Source organism: Solea senegalensis, linkage group LG5, assembly GCF_019176455.1.
Source record: "Solea senegalensis isolate Sse05_10M linkage group LG5, IFAPA_SoseM_1, whole genome shotgun sequence".
In the NCBI taxonomy this organism is placed as follows: Eukaryota; Metazoa; Chordata; class Actinopteri; order Pleuronectiformes; family Soleidae; genus Solea; species Solea senegalensis.
The window spans coordinates 11957067-11979107 of record NC_058025.1 but is presented as its reverse complement, the minus strand read 5'-3'; the positions used below and the strand labels follow the sequence as shown (position 1 = coordinate 11979107).

The 22041-nt window shown below is 39.6% G+C and overlaps 2 protein-coding genes across 3 annotated transcripts; both read left to right on the top strand.

The window, feature by feature from the left end:
- Positions 1-43: 43 nt before the first annotated feature.
- Positions 44-14795, top strand: cbwd (COBW domain containing). 2 transcript variants are annotated; one of them, XM_044026860.1, is made up of 16 exons: positions 44-199; positions 1188-1330; positions 1761-1847; positions 2248-2344; positions 2563-2654; positions 4581-4640; positions 5586-5623; positions 6712-6758; positions 7604-7690; positions 7817-7861; positions 8475-8531; positions 11790-11841; positions 13418-13486; positions 13583-13648; positions 13781-13907; positions 14215-14795. In XM_044026860.1, exons 2-16 carry the CDS (start codon positions 1216-1218, stop codon positions 14286-14288), a joined length of 1113 nt encoding a protein of 370 aa, XP_043882795.1. In that variant the 5' UTR covers positions 44-199; positions 1188-1215; the 3' UTR covers positions 14289-14795. The 2 variants fall into 2 exon arrangements, with proteins under 2 accessions (XP_043882795.1, XP_043882794.1); XM_044026859.1 differs by having other exon boundaries at positions 48-130.
- Positions 14796-17496: 2701 nt separating this feature from the next.
- On the top strand, positions 17497-19059 carry foxd5 (forkhead box D5). The gene has a single exon (XM_044026836.1). It carries the CDS (start codon positions 17764-17766, stop codon positions 18826-18828), a length of 1065 nt encoding a protein of 354 aa, XP_043882771.1. The 5' UTR covers positions 17497-17763; the 3' UTR covers positions 18829-19059.
- The last annotated feature ends 2982 nt before the right edge of the window (positions 19060-22041 follow it).

Below are 22041 nucleotides of genomic sequence, written 5' to 3'. Positions count from 1 at the left end.
AGGAACCATCGTCGCTGCGTCAGGCTTTCAGCCGAGTCAGAGAAGTGGAGCACATTGTCAGTCACACCGGAAATCCACAGCAGTGTATGAGTGTTCAGGACAACATTGTTGGAGATAATAACTTAATCAGGTATTTATTTACAGTCTCTTTAAATCAAAGGACGTCTGTTTGTTGTTGTGTCGAGGAGTAGGTTTAGAGGTAAGATATCCACGTTGGCTGTTTAATTCTCCTCATCTTAGTCACCGAGCATTAATACTGTGTTGTTGTTGTTGATGATGTTCAATGTTCTCTTTATTTGTCAAGGAATTTATGACGACATTAACTGACCGGGCTGTAAAATAGGACTTTTTTATTATTCTTTATTGATAACAGTATGTGTTATAACTGTATAACACATACAGTGCTTAACACACCACCCAAAGTAAGGTGTATGCCACAACTGCCCTATATCAACAGGTAATTATCAAACTAATTTTTCACGTTTCTGTAATGGTTAATACACCAATATGTACGAAACTCTTTAACCGAAAACGATATGTATAATGACATTAAGATGTCAAGTTATTTACTTGCATTGTTGAACAGAAAAATGTGTTTTAGTGGTTGATTGTTATGCTTGATTAATTTCTGTCTTCTCGGAGAAGCCCAGTGATACTTAACAGACACTTACAGTATTGGATGACTAGAGAATAGTCCAATAATACAGCATAAAAAAGTTACACATATTAAGAAAAAATCCATTCCATAAATTAAAAATATAACATATATAACAGATAACAATCCAACAAAAACCCCAAAGCAATGTGCATTAATCCTTCATAAAGAGATTATGACAGAAATTCCTAAGTTTTTTCACTCTTCTTTTTTAAGTTCAGTAATATAAAATAAAATAAAAGGACTAAAGACTTTCATTTTTATCAGACGTTTTAACCTTTAACTCCATTCTGCTTTTATTGTCATATGTTGCTTGTTTTGATTGTACTTGTTTTTACTTCCCTTTTATATTTTATTGTTACTCTCTGCTCATTTTGAGATCATTCTACGAGGTAAAGAGGTAAAAATGTAGTACTATCATTATCTTCAAACTCGTGCAGAAAGACAATGGCGTTGGGAGAAACATTTGTCAGCCTACATTTACTTCTCTTAGTGGATTTATCTGATGTGATTCTGATGTGATCCATATTAGGCCCCTTTAGGAATTCTGCACTTCTGTTATGGATGGCATGGTGATGGATGACGATGATGACTGCCCAGAACTGGTGTCCATTGATGCCCAGCCTGGTCCCACTGCAGAGCAGATACCTGTCACCATCATTACAGGATACCTTGGTGAGACACTATCTGCTGTGTCCCTCACTCATAAATAGATTGTCAACTGAATTACAAAAAAACAAACAATGTTTGGTTAGTCATCATTTTCAAGAAAAGGTCCACAAATCTGGAATACTCCGTCTGTCATCAGAAATAAAAACAAACTGATTTTAACTCCAAATCAGGGGGTCTTAAAATGTCTTAAAAAAAACCTAACCAGGGACAAGGTCTGCTATTTAGCTAAGTATAGACATTTTGTCTTTTACATTTTACTCAGAGGATGTTTGTATAAATCAATAAAATCTATTAAATAAAGCAGCATGTTCCCAGACCAGGGTGCTGTTGACCGTCATGATGATAGTGGGGAAATGTAATAATTGGTGCTACCACTAATGACCAGTCTGCTCAGACATTCCATAAATCTGGTGTTTTCTCTTTTTCTTTGTAGGTGCTGGAAAGACTACACTCCTGAACTACATTCTGACAGAACAACACAACAAACGGATTGCTGTCATACTCAATGAATTTGGAGAGGGTAAACTCACTGTGTGTGCTTTTGAGAGCTTAAAACAGATATGTACAACTTTAGTAAAGCCCCTCTCAATACCATGAACATGTTGCCATGCTCACTGAGGTGTTTCAGATTATCACCACATGAGGGCAGCAGAGGACTCAGAGCAACTCGCCAGTGTTTCTTTTATCTTTCGTCACAGTTTGTTATCTATTGTGCAGTGTACTTGTGTTTTTTTTCACATATGTTACTTTTCTGTTTTGACAGTTTTTTAGTTTTTCATTTTATTCTTTTAAATGAAGCTTCCATTGCTGTAGACGTTTGTGATTGTCCTGTTAATTTTTGTCCATATTTCTTGACAGCAATACAAAATATTTGGTAGACGACTGCTCGATCTCTTTCAGTGACTTTAATTCTGTTGCAGGTAGTGCCCTGGAGAAGTCTCTTGCAGTGAGCCAGTCAGGAGAGCTGTACGAAGAGTGGCTGGAACTGAGAAATGGCTGCCTCTGCTGCTCTGTTAAGTATGAGAATTTACTGTCTCCTATTGTTACAAGAGAATTGAATCAGAGGATGCTTTTAAGTTGTTGCTTAACAGCTTTCTGGGCTTACAACACGACACATTCTTGCTTTGTATTACGTTTTTGTTTCATGTCACAACAGAGAATTATAGTTGATGTTTTATTAATGAGCTCCGTATTTTCCGTTTTTAATCTTTAGTCACTGTTTCTCAACTTTTCAGAGACAACGGTTTTAAAGCCATTGAGAACTTGATGGAGAAGAAAGGAAAGTTTGACTACATCCTGTTAGAAACTACAGGACTTGCTGATCCAGGTACACAACAACAAGTTAAAGGAAGAGCAGTTACTGTGATAGCTGATAATTATATTAATCTCAAAGGTAGAAAACACCTAAGGTACAAAATCTTCCTGCTAAAAAAACAAACCAGGATTAAAACCACATTGACTCCGAGAAACAGCATAAAAAAGACCGAATAAAGATTTTCACACACTTGCATCACAATGTCTCAGAACTCTTTGATCACTAATGGTCACACGTCAGCATTAAAGGCTGGTGGTGGGATGATCCATTCAGACATTTCTAAACAAATCACTGCATTTTTATGCATGGTTTTTTTAAACTGTAGTACGTCATTTTTAAAATCCAATCAAGTCTCTCTTACATTCAAACCACTGTAAAATTAGTTTGCACAATTCTGATTAACCTGATCAGCTCCACTCGACTCTCTCTGTGGTGTGTAGTATAACATGGTTTCGATCTCGTGTCACCCAGATAAATTACTTTGCAGCACACAGGAAGTGATTCGTTATGTGTTAAATCCAGACGGAGGCAACAGCAGCATTGTGCAATAAAGCAAGATGACTGCAAACAGGTTGGACTGACTATGACTGGACACATAAAGACCAGTCCACAAAAAAGAAGTGAATTCTATGACCGAAAAACCCCCCCAGCAATTTGATTGGATCAAAACAAATGTGAGAGTGATCTGTGTGTCCTGCCCCAGTGTTTTGGGAGTGACTGATCTGCACTACAGAGGATGTGATTATCTGGATGACTAAGGACCTTCAAAGACAATCCATTCTGCATTTTATGTTCAGTAAATTATAGACTGTCCCTGGCTATTGTCTGTTTTTTTACTCAGAACAGCGAGCACAATTTTTAAAAATGACATCAGTTAATGCTTTCAATATGGTATATGTTTAAATGAAACCCCTGCAGATTTCTACACAAACAGAAAGGACCAAACTTAGGAGCATCTGATGAGCCTATTATCATCATTGCAGCCAAAAATACTTGCTCTCCATTCAGCTCAGGTTTAAATCAGGAAATAAATACGAGGCTATTAGAAGTTGAGGGCTGTAGCGATCAAGGTGTGCCGCTAAATGACAGCTGTCAGGATGTAGCGCCAAGGGCAGACGCACATGACTTGGCCTCACAGACAGAACCAACAGAGCATGCTCAGACTTGAGGCTGTCCTCGCGTCTCTGCTACGTCATTGGCTGAGACAGGCTCGTTATCAACCAGGACAGGTCTGTCATTGGCTCCGGCAGCGCTGTCAATCACGTAGGCTCCCAGGGGATTCTCAGTCCCTTCCATCTAGGAAGAGGTTGGATGGGTTTATGTGAACCGTGCACTCAAAAACAGTGTTTTCATTAAGCAGCCATCAAATATTTACAGTGCTTTCTTTTTCTCGCTTTGCAGTCCAACAAAATGGCATTTTGTGAACACACTGTGGCTTGCATGGGAACACAGGGTCTTGTAATAACTGTGCTCACTGGCAAATGGAAACAAACAAAATGTACCAGCAGGAGATAAACAATTGAAAGCTTCTGATATTGGTTTGATCTGCTCCACAGATCCCGGGCCAGAGAAAGGAAAAAGTCATTCAGGGTTTCTGAAAGTGCTGACTCTAAACACAAATACATATGATTTTAATTCCTCTCAAAGAATATTAAAAACAACTGTGGTAATCATGGAATCATGCAATATTCTCTGGTTCCAGCTTTTCAAATGTTTTGATTTGCTATTTTCTGGTGTTTTCAGTTATAAAATTTGGCACACTCTTAACTATTTATTTTTTACACTTTATGGACTAAATCATTAATGGATCGGTTGAAAAAAATCTGCAAACCAATCAGTTGTGAAAATTATTCATTAGTTGCAGTAGCTGTTTTCATGTGTGTATCGTCTGTACATCTGTCGTTGATCTCAAACCTAACAATTCATGTCCTATGGTAGGAGCTGTGGCCTCCATGTTCTGGGTCGACGCAGAGCTCGGCAGTGACATCTATTTGGACGGTAGGATGTTTGTAATGACACACGCCTCTTTGACTCTTTGATGCAGTGCCCGTTTGTCCGTCTGCTGCATTAAATAAGAGTCGCTCGGATATCGCTGCTCTGTTTCATGTAACTTAAAATGAACTAGACATTAGCTGCTTTTCAGACATGCAACAAACTCTGGAGATTGTTGCGGGATGTGTGTGTGAAAGCTAATATCTACACATGTCTTGCCAGAGATTCTCCTGCCAGTTCCCGCCGTCAATATCCCAGGGAGCTCATATGAGAACCCAGCATCAAGAATCAAGAAATTGTCATTATGAGGATATAACAAGATTTTGCGGCAGTAACAACCTGCCGGAGAATCCACAGAGAGTGAATGGACACGTGTCCTACCTGAATCCTGAAGTCAGGTGTCACCTCCACACCTGGATCCTCTGGAGATTCTCCTGCTGTTGTGAACCTCTCTCACCCAAACAATGTCCTGCTGCGTTCCTCAAATGTGAATGTTCAGATCCAATTTTCTGGACATTACTACCATTGAAAGTTGTAACATAGAATAATTATGGCGGTTTCTCAACTCGGAGGCTTTAACTCTTTCCATAAACCCGATAAACACAAGTATAATACTGTATATCAACCATAGATCTAGTAGAAACAGCATTTTAACTACAGTTCCAGTACAATTAATAAGACACATTTTTGTAACCTGACAAAAGGGCGCTTGACTCGTAGGGAGGACTCACTTTATTTATCTGTGTGTTTGCATGAACGGTATCTTTCTCCTCACACCAAACCCTCCGCTGTTCTCTTTGTTGTGACAGACTCTTGGTCCATAAGTGTACTTCAAATAGCTGAGACATTTGTATGTATACTGTATGCCGGACAGAACTTAACAGAGCCAGTTGTGATACTTCTTTACATTTATTGAACCCCAGTAACTTATAAACATCCTTCATCCTCTAGGCATCGTCACCGTCATCGATGCCAAGTATGGACCACAGGTACGTGACGAGTGGCTTTTCATTTATGAAATTCTATGTAGTGTCTTTTGCTGAAGTAATTTGTCAGATTTGATCTGACATAATCACGTTAAAGTCATCTGTGGAACATTGTTGGGATTACAGTCCTCATTTTCTACGCTCTTGGAGTGATTTGTAAATGAAAAACTTGCTGCAACTTCAAAATGACATTGTTGCAAAACTTTGCTCTGGAGCACCGGCATTAAAAAGTAAATGTTTATGACTCAAGCCAAAATAGGCAGTTTAAGTTTGTGAGAGTGTCTGTTTCCCCACCAGCAAGTCACACCCTGCTCTCCCCATGGTATTTAAAAAGAACCAGGATACGTGACACCTAGATAATGGGCTCAATGCCCAGTGAGGTGACACATTTCATAGCCTACTACGTTGTCCTTGAAGCAGAGAGAGAGACAAGATGGCAAAATTCCTGACCGAAAGAACGAGAGGATAACTCATTGTGAAGGAGTGGCTGATATGAGAGATGTGAACTTTGTAATTGGACTGTCACATCCACTCACCTTCCTCTCTTTTAATCCGTCTCGTGAAATATCCATCTGTCTGAGGGGGGGTTTAACGGTACCAGAGCCTTTGGCCTCACAGCCTCTGAAAGGCCTTTGTTTCTCGACACAGGCTGAAATTGGTCAATCTCATATATTTTCCTTTTCATCTAATATATTTTTGTCATTCAGGCAGTGACAGATTGATGTCAGATTGATACCCGGGGGTCACGATCCAGATTAACATCTCCTGCCTTTTCTTTTATTAGATATTAAACCGTTTTTGGACAATGCTGCGTCCCCAGTGACGGTGGGGATGCAAGGGATAATCTCCTGGGATTTCACGTGTTGAGAAAGTCGCTTAGTTCACAAAGAAGAAATCCAGGCATTTCATTTGTGTCACTTTATCTGTCCTGTTTTGTGTCACGCCTGCTCTCTGATATTGGACTTTTACATGAGTGTATTTAAAGTTTGAATTCTCTGTGGTCAGTGTGAGCCACATTGCACTTTGAAGTCTTTTGTATTTTCATTTGGTTGGTGCCTGTCTAAGTTGTGTGCTCTCTCTCTGCTCTGTAGCAACTAACAGAAGAAAAAGCAGACCGACTCATGAATGAAGCAGTCAGGTATGTTTAATTGAGCTTTGGAGGTAACTTTGGACCTGAATTCACAAAATATACAGATTAGAATGATTGTGAAATAAATAAATATGAAGCGAATATGTGCAAATAAGATGGTAAATGGAATATTTGACTGTGTATTACTGACAACAAAGCAAGTAAAGAAATAATCAATATAATAAATTGAGTTGATAACGACCGACATTATAGTGCTATTGAAATCAAAAGAATCTGATCTGTAATGTACTTAATATCTACTGATGAGGGTTAACACCTTGTCTGTAACCGAGTGTCAACAACCTTCAAAGGACCTTAAATCTCCTTCCATGTATTAAATTTGACAGGAAAAACTAGGTGTTTGCAGTTTTTTGTAAACTATCATGACTGGGTGTTTTATTGGAAAGAAAGCAAATATGTGGATATCCAAAAATATCAAAGTATTCCACAGAGACTAAACAAGAGTTTCCTCCAAACCTTCCTCCCATCTGCCTCTCTGTCCGTCTCTCTATGTGTCTCTCTGTCCGTCTCTCTGTGTGTCTCTCTGTGTCCCTGCCAGCAGCTGTATGGTGTTGTTGTTGAACAAATACGCCGATGAAGAAAGACCGGTTGCATGACCCTCTGCATTCTTTGTCTTTGTTTGTGTTTTCACCTCTAAACTAAACAGTGCCCTGCTTCCATTTGAGTGTGGCACACACTGACCTCTGACCCTGTGGACACTTGGACACACACACAGAATGAATTAACAAACAATTTGACAGGGCTGTCACGTCTTGATTTTAGCTGGAGAAGTTTCTCTCTTCTCATTGTTCACTCACTAAATGGACACTGTGTTGTATTTAATGTACTTTCAGGCAGGTCGCTCTCGCCGACCTGACCGTTATCAACAAGACGGATCTTGTGAATGAGGAGGAACTAAATAAAGTCAGAGACACTGTCAGGTCAACAACTTAATCTTCTATACTGCTTATTTTCTGCCGTCTCCTACCTGTTACACTTATTTTTCAGTGCATTTTGGACAATTGTACTTTTTCCGTAGCATGTATTAACATTTTTCCTCTCTTCAGATCAATAAATGGTGTTGTCAAGATTCTAGAATGCCAGAGATCAAGGTAAGAGTTCTTTTCTGGAAACAAAAAAAAAGAACTGAATCACTTTTGCCTGTGAAAAGCTATTTGTTAATTTTTCCATGGCCAGGTCCCCCGCTTTGTTTCGTATATGAACGCCACTGCTGCTCCGTCTTTGATCTTTTGCATCAAAGATGAAGCATTTGAGGCGTGACGTTGCTCACACGTACACATACACAAACTGAGATGTCCTGAGTAAACACCAGACCTTCATCGGGGTGTCCAGTTACCCCTTGAGTCTTTGCTCTTTGACCTCGAGTGATCAAGCCAGCGTGGTTGCACATGTGCCAGTTTGCGTCCGTGCAAGTGTGCAAATGGCCCCTTTTGTTTTAGCACGTTGTGTGTCGGGTAGCATCTGACTAATCCATGCAGTGTGTATCAAAGTTCAGGCCAGGGTGAGCAGATGAAAGACACCGTGCTGTGAGGGGTTAATCGGAAAAACATTCCCATTGCTTGAGTCATCTCACTCAGTTACCCTTGATTTTATTTTTAGCAAATCTTCCAGAAAATGCTGGAATTTCTTATTTATTACCCGCTGTGGTGTGGTTGGATTAAAATGAAACTGGAAAAAAAAATTAAGCAGTAATCTTCTTCACAGGGTGGATCTCTCTGAAGTTCTGGATCTGCATGCCTTTAACACTAAGGATGGAGCAAAGTGAGTTGGTTTTGTTTTCAATTTAAGCCTCATGTTCACCAAATATATTCGTTTAGAAAAGCAAAAAGAGCAAAAAAACACAATGTACTTTTTTAAACCCAAGATCACTTGGATGATGTGGTTTTAAATAAACCTGTCAGTGCTTTCTGGCAGACAAACTATGTAATACTGGCTACACATTCCCTGAGAAGTGCAGTGATAAAGGATGTCTCAGCAGAAATTTAATTGACTACATACAAAAATCATTTGTTTTTCATAGCCTTAGAATAAGACTTGAAGGGCCGCTAAAATGCAGTTCCCAAAATTGCGTGGAACAAACCAGAGGTGTTTTTAAGCAACCAAAAACAAAGAGTTGCTGAGATGACCAGCCTCGCTGAATAAAATCAACACATTTCCCTGAGAAAAATATTAGAATAAACCATTTCAATGGTTTATTTCACTCACAGTAGCTTTGCGGCTCGATGTGGTGTGGAAAAAAACAAAAAACCTGTCCTCTCTGTTTGTATCCTCTCCTTCACCCACCGGTTCAGAAGCTTCGTCTGGATGACGGAGGTTCACAGTTTATTTCAGAGTCAACGAAGACTCTTTTAACCTACTTATTTGGCCCCAAGTATCAAAAGTTGCGCAGAAAGTGCTCACTACATTCCAAAAAGGTGAGCTATTGTCATCTTAATGTGACACAGACAAGCCTAGCCATCTTGCACTACCATCTTTCTATAGCAGGCAGTGGGTACTTACTTTGTAAATTAACCATGTCACCATTTCTGGTCACTGTAGTTCCCCAACACACATAGTAAATGAGGGTGTGAGCAGAGGAAGAGTCCTGCATCTGTTAGATATGGCTGATGCTTACACACTGTCAAGTAACAATGCAACATTATTACAAGTCATGAAATTCTTTGTGCTCAGTGTCTTAACATTGCAAAAGGAAAATCTCAATTTAGAAAAACACAAAGGATAATGTGTCTAAAAATAAACCTGCATCATTCTTCTGCGTGTAAACTTTGACATGTAATATGGTCATTAGTTTAAACTTGCCCCCTTTTTTAAATCGTCTGTTCTGTCCTTGTGTTTCTTCTACCTTGCAATTTGTTTGTGTCAGTCGTTTTTCCCCTTTATACTGACGGTGGAGATTTTTATGCAGCCTGACTGATTTCTGGGTAAAAGGGAGAACAGGGCAGGAGTGGACTGGTCACACCTCTGATCATGGTCATCGTTCTATCTAAACTTTGACAGTGGACCTGCAATGTGCCAGCTTTGTAAACAAGTAAAGGTGGTTGAACCACTGGGCCCAAGCTGTACCACTACATTATTACAGTACTGTTGCACTTTGCTTGTGCACAGACAAATTGACACTGTTTTTGAAAGTAAAGGTTCTTTTAGTTTTTCAGAATCTCTCATAATCCCGTTTAGGAAAACTGTAAAATAAAGTAGTCAGTTGTCTCTGGTTGACACACAATTTAATGGCGAAACTTTTCACTGCAGTTAAAAGATTCTGTGAATGGCGACGTCACTCTGTCTGCTGACGATACTGAACATGACATTGTACAGTAGCTGTGATGTCCTATTTAAAACGCTCCCAGTGAAAGATCAAGAGCTTATTTTGGCTGAATCAATGGCCTTTGTTGCTGTTCCGTCTGAACTGTGTATCCAGCAGTCTTTGATACTATTGCTCACCGTGTTTCTCTCTAATTAACAGAGTCTTTTATTGAGCGTCCCCCTGTTACACCACAGGGTGGTCATCATATTGTGTCCCCCCGTAGAATGTCATTCTCATGAATAGAGTCTGTGTTCCTCATGTGAATGAAATGGGCCGCGGTGTTAAAGCTCTCTTACATGCCCTCTGAGACCAGCTGCAGAGGATTAGAGCTGTGTGTGTCCACTGCCCTCTCTCGAGGACTCCCCCATGTCCCAACACACAGCTCCTTTCCCCGTTGCCTATCAGAGTCGGGGCCCCTCCTCCTTCTTGATCCCATGCTGGCTGTTTGAAGCGGCCCCCCCGCTGCTCTGCCTGTGTGGTACTAACAGCACACAGGGCTCAAACTGCTGGACACAACGTTTAGCCTCCTTGTGAGGTCTGATGCGGAGAACAAGGGCTGTGGTTTATTTGGGGGTGGTAGTGAGTGTTTTGTAGGATTTAATTGCCGTTTCTAAAGTTTTCACAAGTCCATTCAGAGTTGTGTCATTAAGCACTGATACGGAACACTTTGTGTTATACTGTGAGGAAACGCACAAAGGAATAAATGGCACGGCCCGAGATGGTTTAATCCGCTCTTGTTCTGCGGCAAAGACAAAAGACTTGGATAAAAAGCTCAAGTACATTTCTTTGTACTTATATCCAAAACAGTTCTTTCGAAAATAATTATGTTTCACCTTTATTGAGGCAGGGCAAAGTTCAAACAAGGCAGCTATAACGATGAGCTACAGTTAAGCATGTTAAGTAGGGATTACAAAACATGTTACGATAATGAGGTCAAACGGAAATATTATAATACAATCATTTAAATTCAAGGATCCTAAAGCATTTCTATAAATTATTTTAAAGATTTTATCCAAAAAAACAAATCCTAAGTCTCCCAAACTTGGTTTATGAGCCCATGACTTCTACTAGTGTAAGTAAATATTGCAATATTTCATGGAATGATACTGTATTGATTGTATGAAGTGCTCTATCAGTGTGGAAATATTCTTGTTGGTGGTTTTGTGCTGTACTTAAGCTTCAGTTTGCTTATATATGCATATTTGTTATGCATATAACACAGTTATTGTTATTATTATTCAGTACCATTAATGTAAAGTTCCACAGTTTTTCTTAAAATAAACTATTTTAAGACTGTTTGGTTTCTTGCCCATACACAACCCTCATGACGACTTGTAAAAACTTGTTAATAATCATGTGATTTGCCATTTACCACATTTATTTATGAATTCATTTGTTACAATCCAGGATGATGCCATACAACAACCCCCAGAGCAAGAATAAAAAAAGACAATGACGATTTATGAACATGACCAAATATAAACAGTCAAAAGAGCGAAGACGGCACTTAATAATGTCATTATTATACACTGTAGTGCATAAAATTCAGTGTGCAGAGCAGACACAAACTTTTATAGCATTTTAAGCATTTATTTACTGAAAAAAATGTTTATACTACGTTTGATGATGGCGAGCATTTCATAACTGTCATTGTTTTGATTGTAAATGAATAAACATTGCTGTGCTGTGGGGTTTTAATGAACTTTCTCCTCTGAAAGTTTGGCAGAAAAGCTCCAGCTCGTGAAACCAACACAGCCTCACCTCGACAAGGTATTGTTTGTCTGCTCTGAACTGTTTCACACTCATTCACTCCCTGTACTTAAATTTCCTTGTTTTGTTTGCTAATTTATTTCAACACATCATGTGCCTGGAGACTTGTGGGGGGGCGGGGGTGGGTGACACACTCCCCTGAGGCTAAAACGGTGCCTTGCATTTCCCCAGGCTGTGACACTTATGTGAAAACTCCCTCCCTGCTTTGTTTTTTGTGTTGAGATCAATTTGAGGCTTTTGATGTTTTTTTGTTTTTTTTTACTTAGACTACAAATAGATGAGTCTGGGTTCATACACGGCAGCATGGACACATCCACTCTAGACGTCTGTATACTCGGTGCACCATGTCGGCTAGACTGACCATAGTCTTGGCTGCATATTATGGCTCTCCTATTGGTTTGACTTGAATCCTGGTGTCATATAATGTAGCATACAGTTTCTGGTTTTACAAGAAAAGCAATTTTTTTCCCCTCAAAACAAAAAAAACACAATTTTATAAGTTATTTTTTGTTTTTTAAGAGCTGATCTATATATAATTGCAGGACTTGTCTCATAGCATGTGTCTTGCTGTTTCCTTGTAGCGTTAGAACAAATGACTGCTTGTGGCAATTTGTTTGTGTTTTATAACCATGAACTTTTATCACAGGATGAGGAGAAATGAGGGCTGTTTGCGTGGGCAAATAATGCCATTGTTGTCTGTTTTCTCCGGGTTCCCTTTCCCGCATGAAGCTCAACATCCCTCTGAAACCCCCCCCCCTCTTCCCCGTGTTGCTCTTTTCATGTAAATGAGAGTGCTGTTTTTCTGTTGTTATACCAAATGACAAGGAAGTGTGTAATCTTAACACTTCAACACAAAACCCCCAAATATCTGCAAAGTGCTCTTTTAATGCTGTAAGGAAGCGTTGAGAGGTGTGTGTGTGTGTATGTGTGAGAGAGAGGGAGTGTGTGTGTGTGTTTCGACACAGTCATCAGCCGGGGCGTAAAAAACAAATCTTTTGGTGTAATGTTCATAATGACTCTGCTCAATTTCAGAAATATTTGTTAAAATGGAATTAACTGTGACTCAGTCTCTAAAGTAAAAACCAGTATTACACTGAACTAAGAACACAAATTAAGTCAAATAACGTAAGTATAATTTGAGTTTCATGCCATTTTATATATGACATGCATTTTTAAGACAATACTATCACCACCAATAGAATTAAAAATAATGATATTATACAATGTAACTGGTGAATATGATGTACTTTTTACATTTGGTGCTTAAATATTTTTCTCAGCTCAACTCAAAAAATAGAAACATAATACATTTAAAAATGGTACGGAGCATGGTAAAAAAACAACAACACATAAAAGCAAATCAAACTAACAAAAACTATAAGAGTCCAGCTTAACCTCTGGAGTAATAGTAGTTTTTTTTGTACTGAAGTGAACATATTTATTTATTAACTGAATTATTTTTTCATTGTGGCTTTGCTACTTGTACTTGCAAGTGTTAATTTTTACTACTAAATCATTTATTTTCAGTTTCCTGGCTATAAATTCAAAAACATTTCTGTCTGCTTTTCATCTTCAGAGTATTTTAACGGTGACGTTTGAAGCGGTCGGAGACGTCTCCGAGGCCGCCGTAAACGTCTTCATCCAGGTACCTTCACACGTCACACTCTGCATCATTCACTCACATCCCCGCTGCCTTCAGTGCTTTTGAAAAGGAAAAACATCCATCTGCCTCTGTTTTCAGGAACTCCTATGGGAGAAGATGTTCAAAAACAAAGAAGGGCAACCCATGACCGTCATCCGGTTAAAAGTACAATAGAGCACAGTAGTCATGCCAGTGTCAGCAGTGATCAATAACAGGCATCTGAATTAAGCAGTGGCAAATACTTTATCGAGTGTGGGTTAAAGTGTCACTTGTGACTCGTGACTTGTGTGTTTTCAGGGCATAGTGTCACTTGCAGGTAACGCCCACCAAGTGATGCTGCAGGGGGTCCACGAGCTCTACGAGCTGAATGAAACTCCACAGCTTTGGGAGGAGAACCCGCGGATCAACCGCCTGGTCTTCATAGGTGAAGACTTGCACGCATCACACACACACATTTATCTTGATGTTATTCTTTAACACCGCTGTTAAGATTGCCAGTTCAATGAGTTTCAATGAATGGGTGAAAATGGGCGGGCTTCTGTGACGGTTTTTAGGTGGAAAATGTGCGTGTAAATAACATGTATTTACAACTTGGCAGTATCCTCTGATTTTTGCGTGAATGCTTAAGAGTGACTTGAAAATATAAAGAGAGATTTTTATCCACAGGTTTTAATTTTGTCTGTGTTTACATAGCCATGCTGTGATAATGCTAACTCCGCTCTGATTCGCAGGGAGGAACTTGGACAAGGATGTTCTGCAGGAGCAGTTCAGATCAACCCTGGTGCAGGATGCAGACAGAAATTAGCTTTAAGATTGCGTTTCCTCTTCACATCAAAAACTGCTGAGCCTGGAGCAGAAACTGTGGCTTTGCCCAATCTGCAAACCTGGGACTGTTTCAGGTGTTAATTCCTTTCCCTCATGAAGACGAGGTATGTCCCAGGATGGCTGAGGTTACTGTAGAGATCGAGATCCATCACAACCAGCTCTCAAAGCTATAGTAAGAGTGTTTATGTTGATGTAGTCCCCAAACTGAATGCTGTGATGTTTCACACCCTAAAACCTAGAATAAAAAACCCCATAACAAACTAAAATGAGTGTACACACAAGAGACACCACAAGAATCTTGAAATTGAATCACTAAGCTGCTATTTAATGAAGACTGCTTTGGCAAAATCAGCTATTTCTGAAGGTTGGGAGCACTAATAGTGTTGTAAGTTGCAAAGCGATGAAACTGTACTTTATACATGAAGCAGCTATGATTATGTATGTGGCTTTTAAATTATTCGAAATAAAGTTGGGGTTTTTTCTGAAAGTGTTATTCTGTAATTGTCCCATAATCAAAAATTGAATTTATATATACATATATATATTTATATATATATATATATATATACATATATATATTTATATATATATATATATATATACATATATATATGTATATATATATATATATATATATACATACATACATACATACACATATATATATATATATACATACACACATATATTAAAACAAAAACACCCAATGTGAATTTGTGTAAATTTGGTAAAATCAATGTGATACCCAGCAAAGTGTGAACACCTTGTGTGAAAGCATTAACATCTTAACTTTCATTGTTATTAAACGCATACAAAGAGTCTTTTAACATTTACATCTGCATTAAGTGAACATGTGATGATTAGAATAGTTTACAATTGCTACTGAATAACGATTTACCACAATTATAGCTAACTAGTAATAATAATTTAGTGTGTGCCATGCAAACCTGTGTGAGTCCTCGTTCTTTTCAGTGAAATAGGTAATAGGTATTTACTGGTTTGCTAAAGTCTGAAACAAGTTCCCAGTAATGTGTTTTTTGTATAATTTATCTGTCCCATGAGTCAGGATTATTTATTCACATCAGTGGCTCAGTTTCACTTGGATTACCAATAACAATGTCTATATATTATCTACTACAGTGGAGCCAGTGGATATATGATGCTGATTATTTTTTGGCCAATATGTTTATCCATTTTCCCCCCCATCTGATAAAATATAGCAAAAAAGATAGCACTGAAATAAGCTTGTATCAAACACTTATGGTCTATCTACTTTGCATTCTACGGCATGCTATCCTTTTATATTTTAAGTAAAAAATAATGTGTAAACTAAATATTAAATACTAATAAAACAAAAGGTTTCAAATCAGTTTATATCAATTATTATTACAATAAAATAACAATGAACCAACTACTTTATGGACAAGAAACATTTGTTAAATGTTAGGCACACATTGTGTGTTTCGTCTCGATGTGTGTTTGCACAGTGCATAAACATAGTGGACTAAAGTTACATTGTGTGGGGATTTATACTGTCATGGAATTATTGCTCAGCTCTATTAAATACACTAAAACAGGTCATCATCAAAAACTGAACTTTGACTATTAAACATCAGTGCTTTAGGCAGCAAGTTTCTGAGAACAAAGCTGCGTAAGGTCACATAAACGAGTATTGATCGGCCAATTTAATGATTAATATAATACTTAGCTGATGTTGGTCCATCTGCCGAACACACCTTTGCTGAAACACTCTAATGCAAATTTCAACCTTTATACCTTCTGGTATTTATAATATAATAAATAATGAAATGTATAATTTATTTTAATAGTGTAGTTTGCAGCTGAATATTCCCCATCATGCACTTCCATTCCAAGTGCAAAATCCTCCCCCTGCTGTCAGGCCCTCTCCACTATCCAACACTTCGTGCATTGGACCCGAATTTTATCAATTTTTTTAAACTCATATAAAGTTGCATACATAGAAATACTATTGGAAAACAACAAAACTGCATCTTTTACTCAACTGTGAAAGTGTATAGTGTGTGAGGGTCATGTCGCCTCTCTTAAGTGCAGTATATCAGTTACATGGGGGGGGTGCAACATGTGTAAAGTGTAGAGAATAGGGTTTCACTTATTAATTCCCCCATTTCTTATTTTCTCACCAGGAAGTTGGCAGTCTTACTTCAGTTATCATTAAAACTCAAAAGATGTTTGGTTTGTCCATTGTGGGCCATTGTAGAAACATGGTAGGTTCCTGTAGCACTGACACATATTTTAATATTCCATTCCTGCTAATAGAAAAATAATTTAATCTCAATTTTACACAGTGGACTTTTATTCCTGAATGTGAGGTCACACAGACACAAATCTCTCTCCCTCTGTCTCTCTCTCAAACACACATCCGCAAACACAGAGTTGGCGCAGTCCGGTGAGGAAATAGGTGGAGTTTCTCCAACTTTGGTGATTTGCAATGGAGATGCTTTAGCAGCACGGTCTTAACACATATCCGCCGTTGAACCGGTTTGCTTTGAGGTTTGTCTCTGCTGCTTATTCATCCCGGTCGTAAAGCGGAGCTGAGCTCTGTAGGCCAGGACGCACTCAACAGCTGAGCCGTTTCCTTCTCGATTCTGATGCTGATGGTCTCGTTAAGACGACCATTGCCTCTATTCTTCGCTGGCTGCGGGGCGTCCTGCCACGGCCATTTTCATGGCCACATCACCCGCGGGCATCCAGAGGTGGCAAACTAAACGAACCCGCAGGGGTTCCTATGGGAAACACCTGGTTTCTTATCACGGGTTAGGTGTGGTGTTGAATTGCCAAGACTTTCCCACCTCCCACTGTGCTGCATCGCGATTTTTTTTTAATATTAAATGATTAAATAAAACATGGCACATGACAGTTCATCATCTTAACTTGCAAATATATGTATAAACCAACGTCCTTGTCTGTGTGTTTTATGTTGGGGTCATAATCTAAAATAATACAACAAATGAAGCCCCTTCACTAATTACATATGAAACACTGAACTTTGGTTCTTCTTTAATTTTATAGGAAGTTCACTCTCATATCAGCTGTTTCATAATGTCAATAAATCTCACAAAAATACAAGGATTCACCCCTGAAGTTGTGCTCTTTTTTGCATGAATGGGCCCTGCGCACTCAGCTCCCTCCCCACCTGTATTCTCTGCTCGTGCTCCCCGCTGTGAGGGGCTGCGCTGATAGGTTCACAGGGTGAAAGGGACTGGCCTGCAGGGCAGCAGCCTCTCAACATATAAAGCCTCAGCTCTGACAATCACAGTGAACAGCTGGAGCACAACGTGTCCGGAGAACCAGACGCCAGATGCGCTTTTACGCACGAATAGTTACCTCTGGTTTTTACGCACGGCGAACTTAACGTGCCTCTTTGGCACAGTTGAGGATTTTTTTACGCGTCTGTGAACATTGTACGTGTGACCATGACTCTCTCCACTGAAATTGAAGCTTCGCAACACGTCGCCCTGCCTCTGGAGGAGGATGAGATCGACATAGTGGGCGAGGATAAACCCACACACGGGCGTTTCTATGGAAACGAGTGCTCTACAGACGCCGGTTCCTCAGCAGAATCGGGTGCTGAATTCGACTCATCAGGCGCTGACTCGTCAGGGGAAAGTGAGAACAATTTCTGCGCAGACGCACAGCCGTCCAGAAAAGTCCAGAGCAGCTCGGTGAAGCCTCCCTACTCCTACATTGCCCTCATCACCATGGCCATCCTGCAGAGTCCGCAGAAGAAGCTGACTCTGAGCGGCATCTGTGACTTCATCAGCGACAAATTCCCCTATTACAGAGACAAGTTCCCCGCCTGGCAAAACTCCATCAGGCACAACCTCTCTCTCAACGACTGCTTCATCAAGATCCCAAGGGAGCCTGGGAACCCGGGCAAAGGCAACTATTGGTCTCTGGACCCAGCTTCAGAAGACATGTTCGACAACGGCAGCTTCCTGCGCCGGAGGAAGCGCTTTAAAAGAAACCAGCCCGAGTTTGGCAAAGACGGACTTGTGTTTTACTCCGGGGTGAACTTCCATCGGCCTTACGGGCAACCATATTGTGTACAGGGCCAGGTTAGCTCCCCACCCACCGCTGCTCTCCGGTACATGCCCCTACAGGAGGGCATCATGATACCTCCCTCTAACTATCACCTTCTGCCACAGACTCTGAACAACCAGGGTAAGAGCAGCGGCGCTCAAGATTTCAGAGCGCAGCATTGCGCGTCAGAGCCCGTTGTGCCAAAGCCTGTGCCAAAGCCTGGCCCTTTAAAGTGCTCCTTTAGCATCGACAGCATCATCAGCAAACCCTCACCCGTCACCCCACAGAGCCCAAACCCACACAGCGCTCTGTTCTATGGTCACCTCGTGTCCGGTTCTGCTGCCGGTTTGGTTCCGACGCTTGTTCAGCCTCCCAGGACTCCATTCTGCCCGCCGGCCATGCTGAACGCCGCTGCCCTCATAAACGAGCGCCTCAGACTCTCCTATCCTCGCTGCTGAAGCCTCTGGCCTGAAGAAACTTGACCGTGTTTGTATGTTTACACGTTGGGCTATTGTTCATTTCTTAAAGAAATGCTTTACATTGCATGATATTTATGTGAGTTGACATTCAAAGTGATGTCTGAAAAAGATTCCATTGTAAATAAGATAAGTGGTAATATATTTGTGCAACACACTGCAGAGGGAACTCGACCTTTATGAATGTTTTTGTTTTGTTTGGTTATTAAGCTCTGAAAATAAATGTCTAAAAATGACCTGCTGTGCTTTAGCTCCTTTATCTGGACACAACAACAATTTAAATTGGTACATGATGGTTTGGTTATAAATGAAATGATTTAACTGCAGCCTGCCAGATTAGATATCAAATATTGTAATTGAGACAAAATTAGTTTCTACTGATAAAAACACTTTATTCCTCATTACAAAATTAAAATCTCGACATAAGAAAAGAGATGTGCCTCATCTAAGTGATATAACCTAAATGTTGCCAAAATGTAAAAAAAAATCTTAACAAATAATGTATTATTATATATTTGTTGATATATTTCCCCATACCATTTTCTATCACTCAATACAATTATACCTCAGATAATTTCGATTTACAATTTTATATTGTTTTTTTTTATTAATTTAATAATATTTTACAAGACATCTTGTTTATTTCTTTATGACAGTTGCACATTTGTGTCCTAATTAACTCTAACTACATGTGTGTTCCTTCTTGTGTTTCATTTAACAACTTTAAGTTGCTTTAATCATGCTACACGTTTTGCAATGTGTATATACCTATGGACAATTTTATATATACACAAACATTTTCTGTTGTGCAGTGCTTCCCTGTGGCCCACAGCCCACTAGTGGGCATTGGTACTATTGCAAGTACGGGATAAAAATAAGTAAATGCAATCTTATAATTTACTGAATTGAATTGAATGACTTTATTCCTCCCCTAGGGGGGAAACACACATTCACAACAGCTCAGTTAAGAAAGGTGAGAATCGAATAAAAGTAAAAATAAGAATAAAAATAAAAATAAGATAAAATAAAAATACAATACAATACAATAGTAAGACAAAAATTACCAAAAGATAAAAGGTAAAAAGATAAAATTACACTCTAATATAGAGTATTATCAGGGAAAGTGAGTGGACATTTAAGAGGAGTTAAATATCCGAACAGCAGTGGGGATGAAGGACTTTCGGTAGCGCTCTGTCCTACACTGAGGGTGCCGGAGCCTGCCGCTGAAGGAGCTGCCAAGCCCCTCCACAGTCAGGTGCAGTGGGTGGAGTGTGTTCTCCATGATGGAGGACAGTCTGGATAACGTCCTCCTCTGTCCCACCTCCTCCACCGATTCCAGCGAGCAGCCCAGGACAGGGGGCTGATTGAAACCAGGGGGCTAATTGAAACCAGGGGCGGAGCTACAGGGGGGCAGTCGCCACTATTGTGTTCTTAAAACTTAACTTGTAAAAACATCATGCCACTATGTCCACAAGCTTTTTATAGCATTGAAACAAACAATAAATTGACCGAAAGTGAATCATTGTAAATATAATCTTAGGCCCCTGACCCACTTCGCTGCGGCCCTGCATCAAACAATAGCAGTGCGCCGTTCACAGTGTGGCTCACACACAGCTAGTCTGCTGCGGTGGTTCTACCCTGTATCCCGGCGAAGAGTGGAGCGACTGAGCGCCCCCCCGAGCATCTGTAGGTGAAGCCAGTTTCCCCAGGTGAAGTTTAAACACACCAACTTAACTTAAAGTTACATTTATAATGAATGTAATCCAGGCTAAAGGCGATTCAGCATTAGCAATAACGGCGCGTGCATTAATTAGCCAAATGTGAAATCGCTCGCTCTTGACTTGTAAGAGTATTTTTGATTAGTTTTGATTTTAGTAAAGACAAGAACAGCTTCATACAATATATTAAAACCTGTCGTGTTTTAATCCATAACGTTTACAGAGGGTCGCCGTTTCGTTACGTTACAACACACTACATTTCTATACTATAAAACCACTTAATGTCACAAATCACAGCAATGAGGCTGCACGCAACCTAAACCAGGTGACATCATTTACGGTCTAAATGGGAAAATAACAAATACAATAGCATTAAGTAGTCTAAACATAACTGTTGTGTGTGTGTAATTAATATTTTCTGATGGAATATTTGTGATACTTATTAGCTATACATGGCCCTACAGTTTTTTTAGGAAGAAATGTGCACAGCAGGAAGAGGAGGAGGGAAATGAAGGAGAAAGGTAGTCAACTGGAGAGACCAGGAGGGTCAGAGCAGGAGAAGGCCACAGAAGGAGATGAACAAATAAGTGGAGAAGAGGATGTGAGGGAGGAAGAGGAGGAGGCTGCTGCAGATCCAGAAAGTAGAGAGTGACCACCAGTCAGATGAAGATGACAGGGAGGAAGAGGGTCCTAGGCCTTTTTTTGCTCATTTTGCTATTAATAATTTTACTTTTGAAGAGATGCACAGTTTTGTTTCGTTTAAACACTGGGCTTGTTCCTGTTGTAAATAGTTTTAAAGTATTTTTGTGTTTGTTCCAAATCCATTTACATTTGGGGATTCATACATGCCACCCTGCCAAGACCTCTTGCCACTGTTTTGCCACCCCATGTAGAATTTTCTAGATCCGCCACTGATTGAATCATATTTTCTTTGTTCTGTGAGGGAAAAAACATTTTAAAATATATCAAAATATGACTGATGAAAATATGATGTTTCGGTATCATTTTCACATTTTGAAAATACTTTCTATGTTTTCTATGAGGCTTTTGAGTTATGGCTAAAATGATAAGTTGTTTTTGATCAATTATCGGTAATCGATCATCTGTGTACCTCGATAATGTGATATTTTCCTGCTGGTGTTTATGTCAGAGGACCCTGGGGCTGATATAATGCCATGAATGTAAGTGCAGTTCTTTCTACAGCCTCTAGGTGGTACTGTTTACCACCTGCTTGAGCTTACACGCTGTCTGATGCTGACTTCTTGTGACCATGTAAAGTGCAAACAATAAATACCATATCGTAGATTCAAATAATTCATTTTATACATTTTAAATCTACCATGTGCATTTTTATGACCTGTAAATAAACAGTGTACAGTGAGTGTTGTGTATTAAAAGTTTAGTCAGTCACCTCTCATGTCTTGTGGCGGACAGTGTAGACAGCACAGATAGGAGACAGTGTCCGGTTTCAGACTGG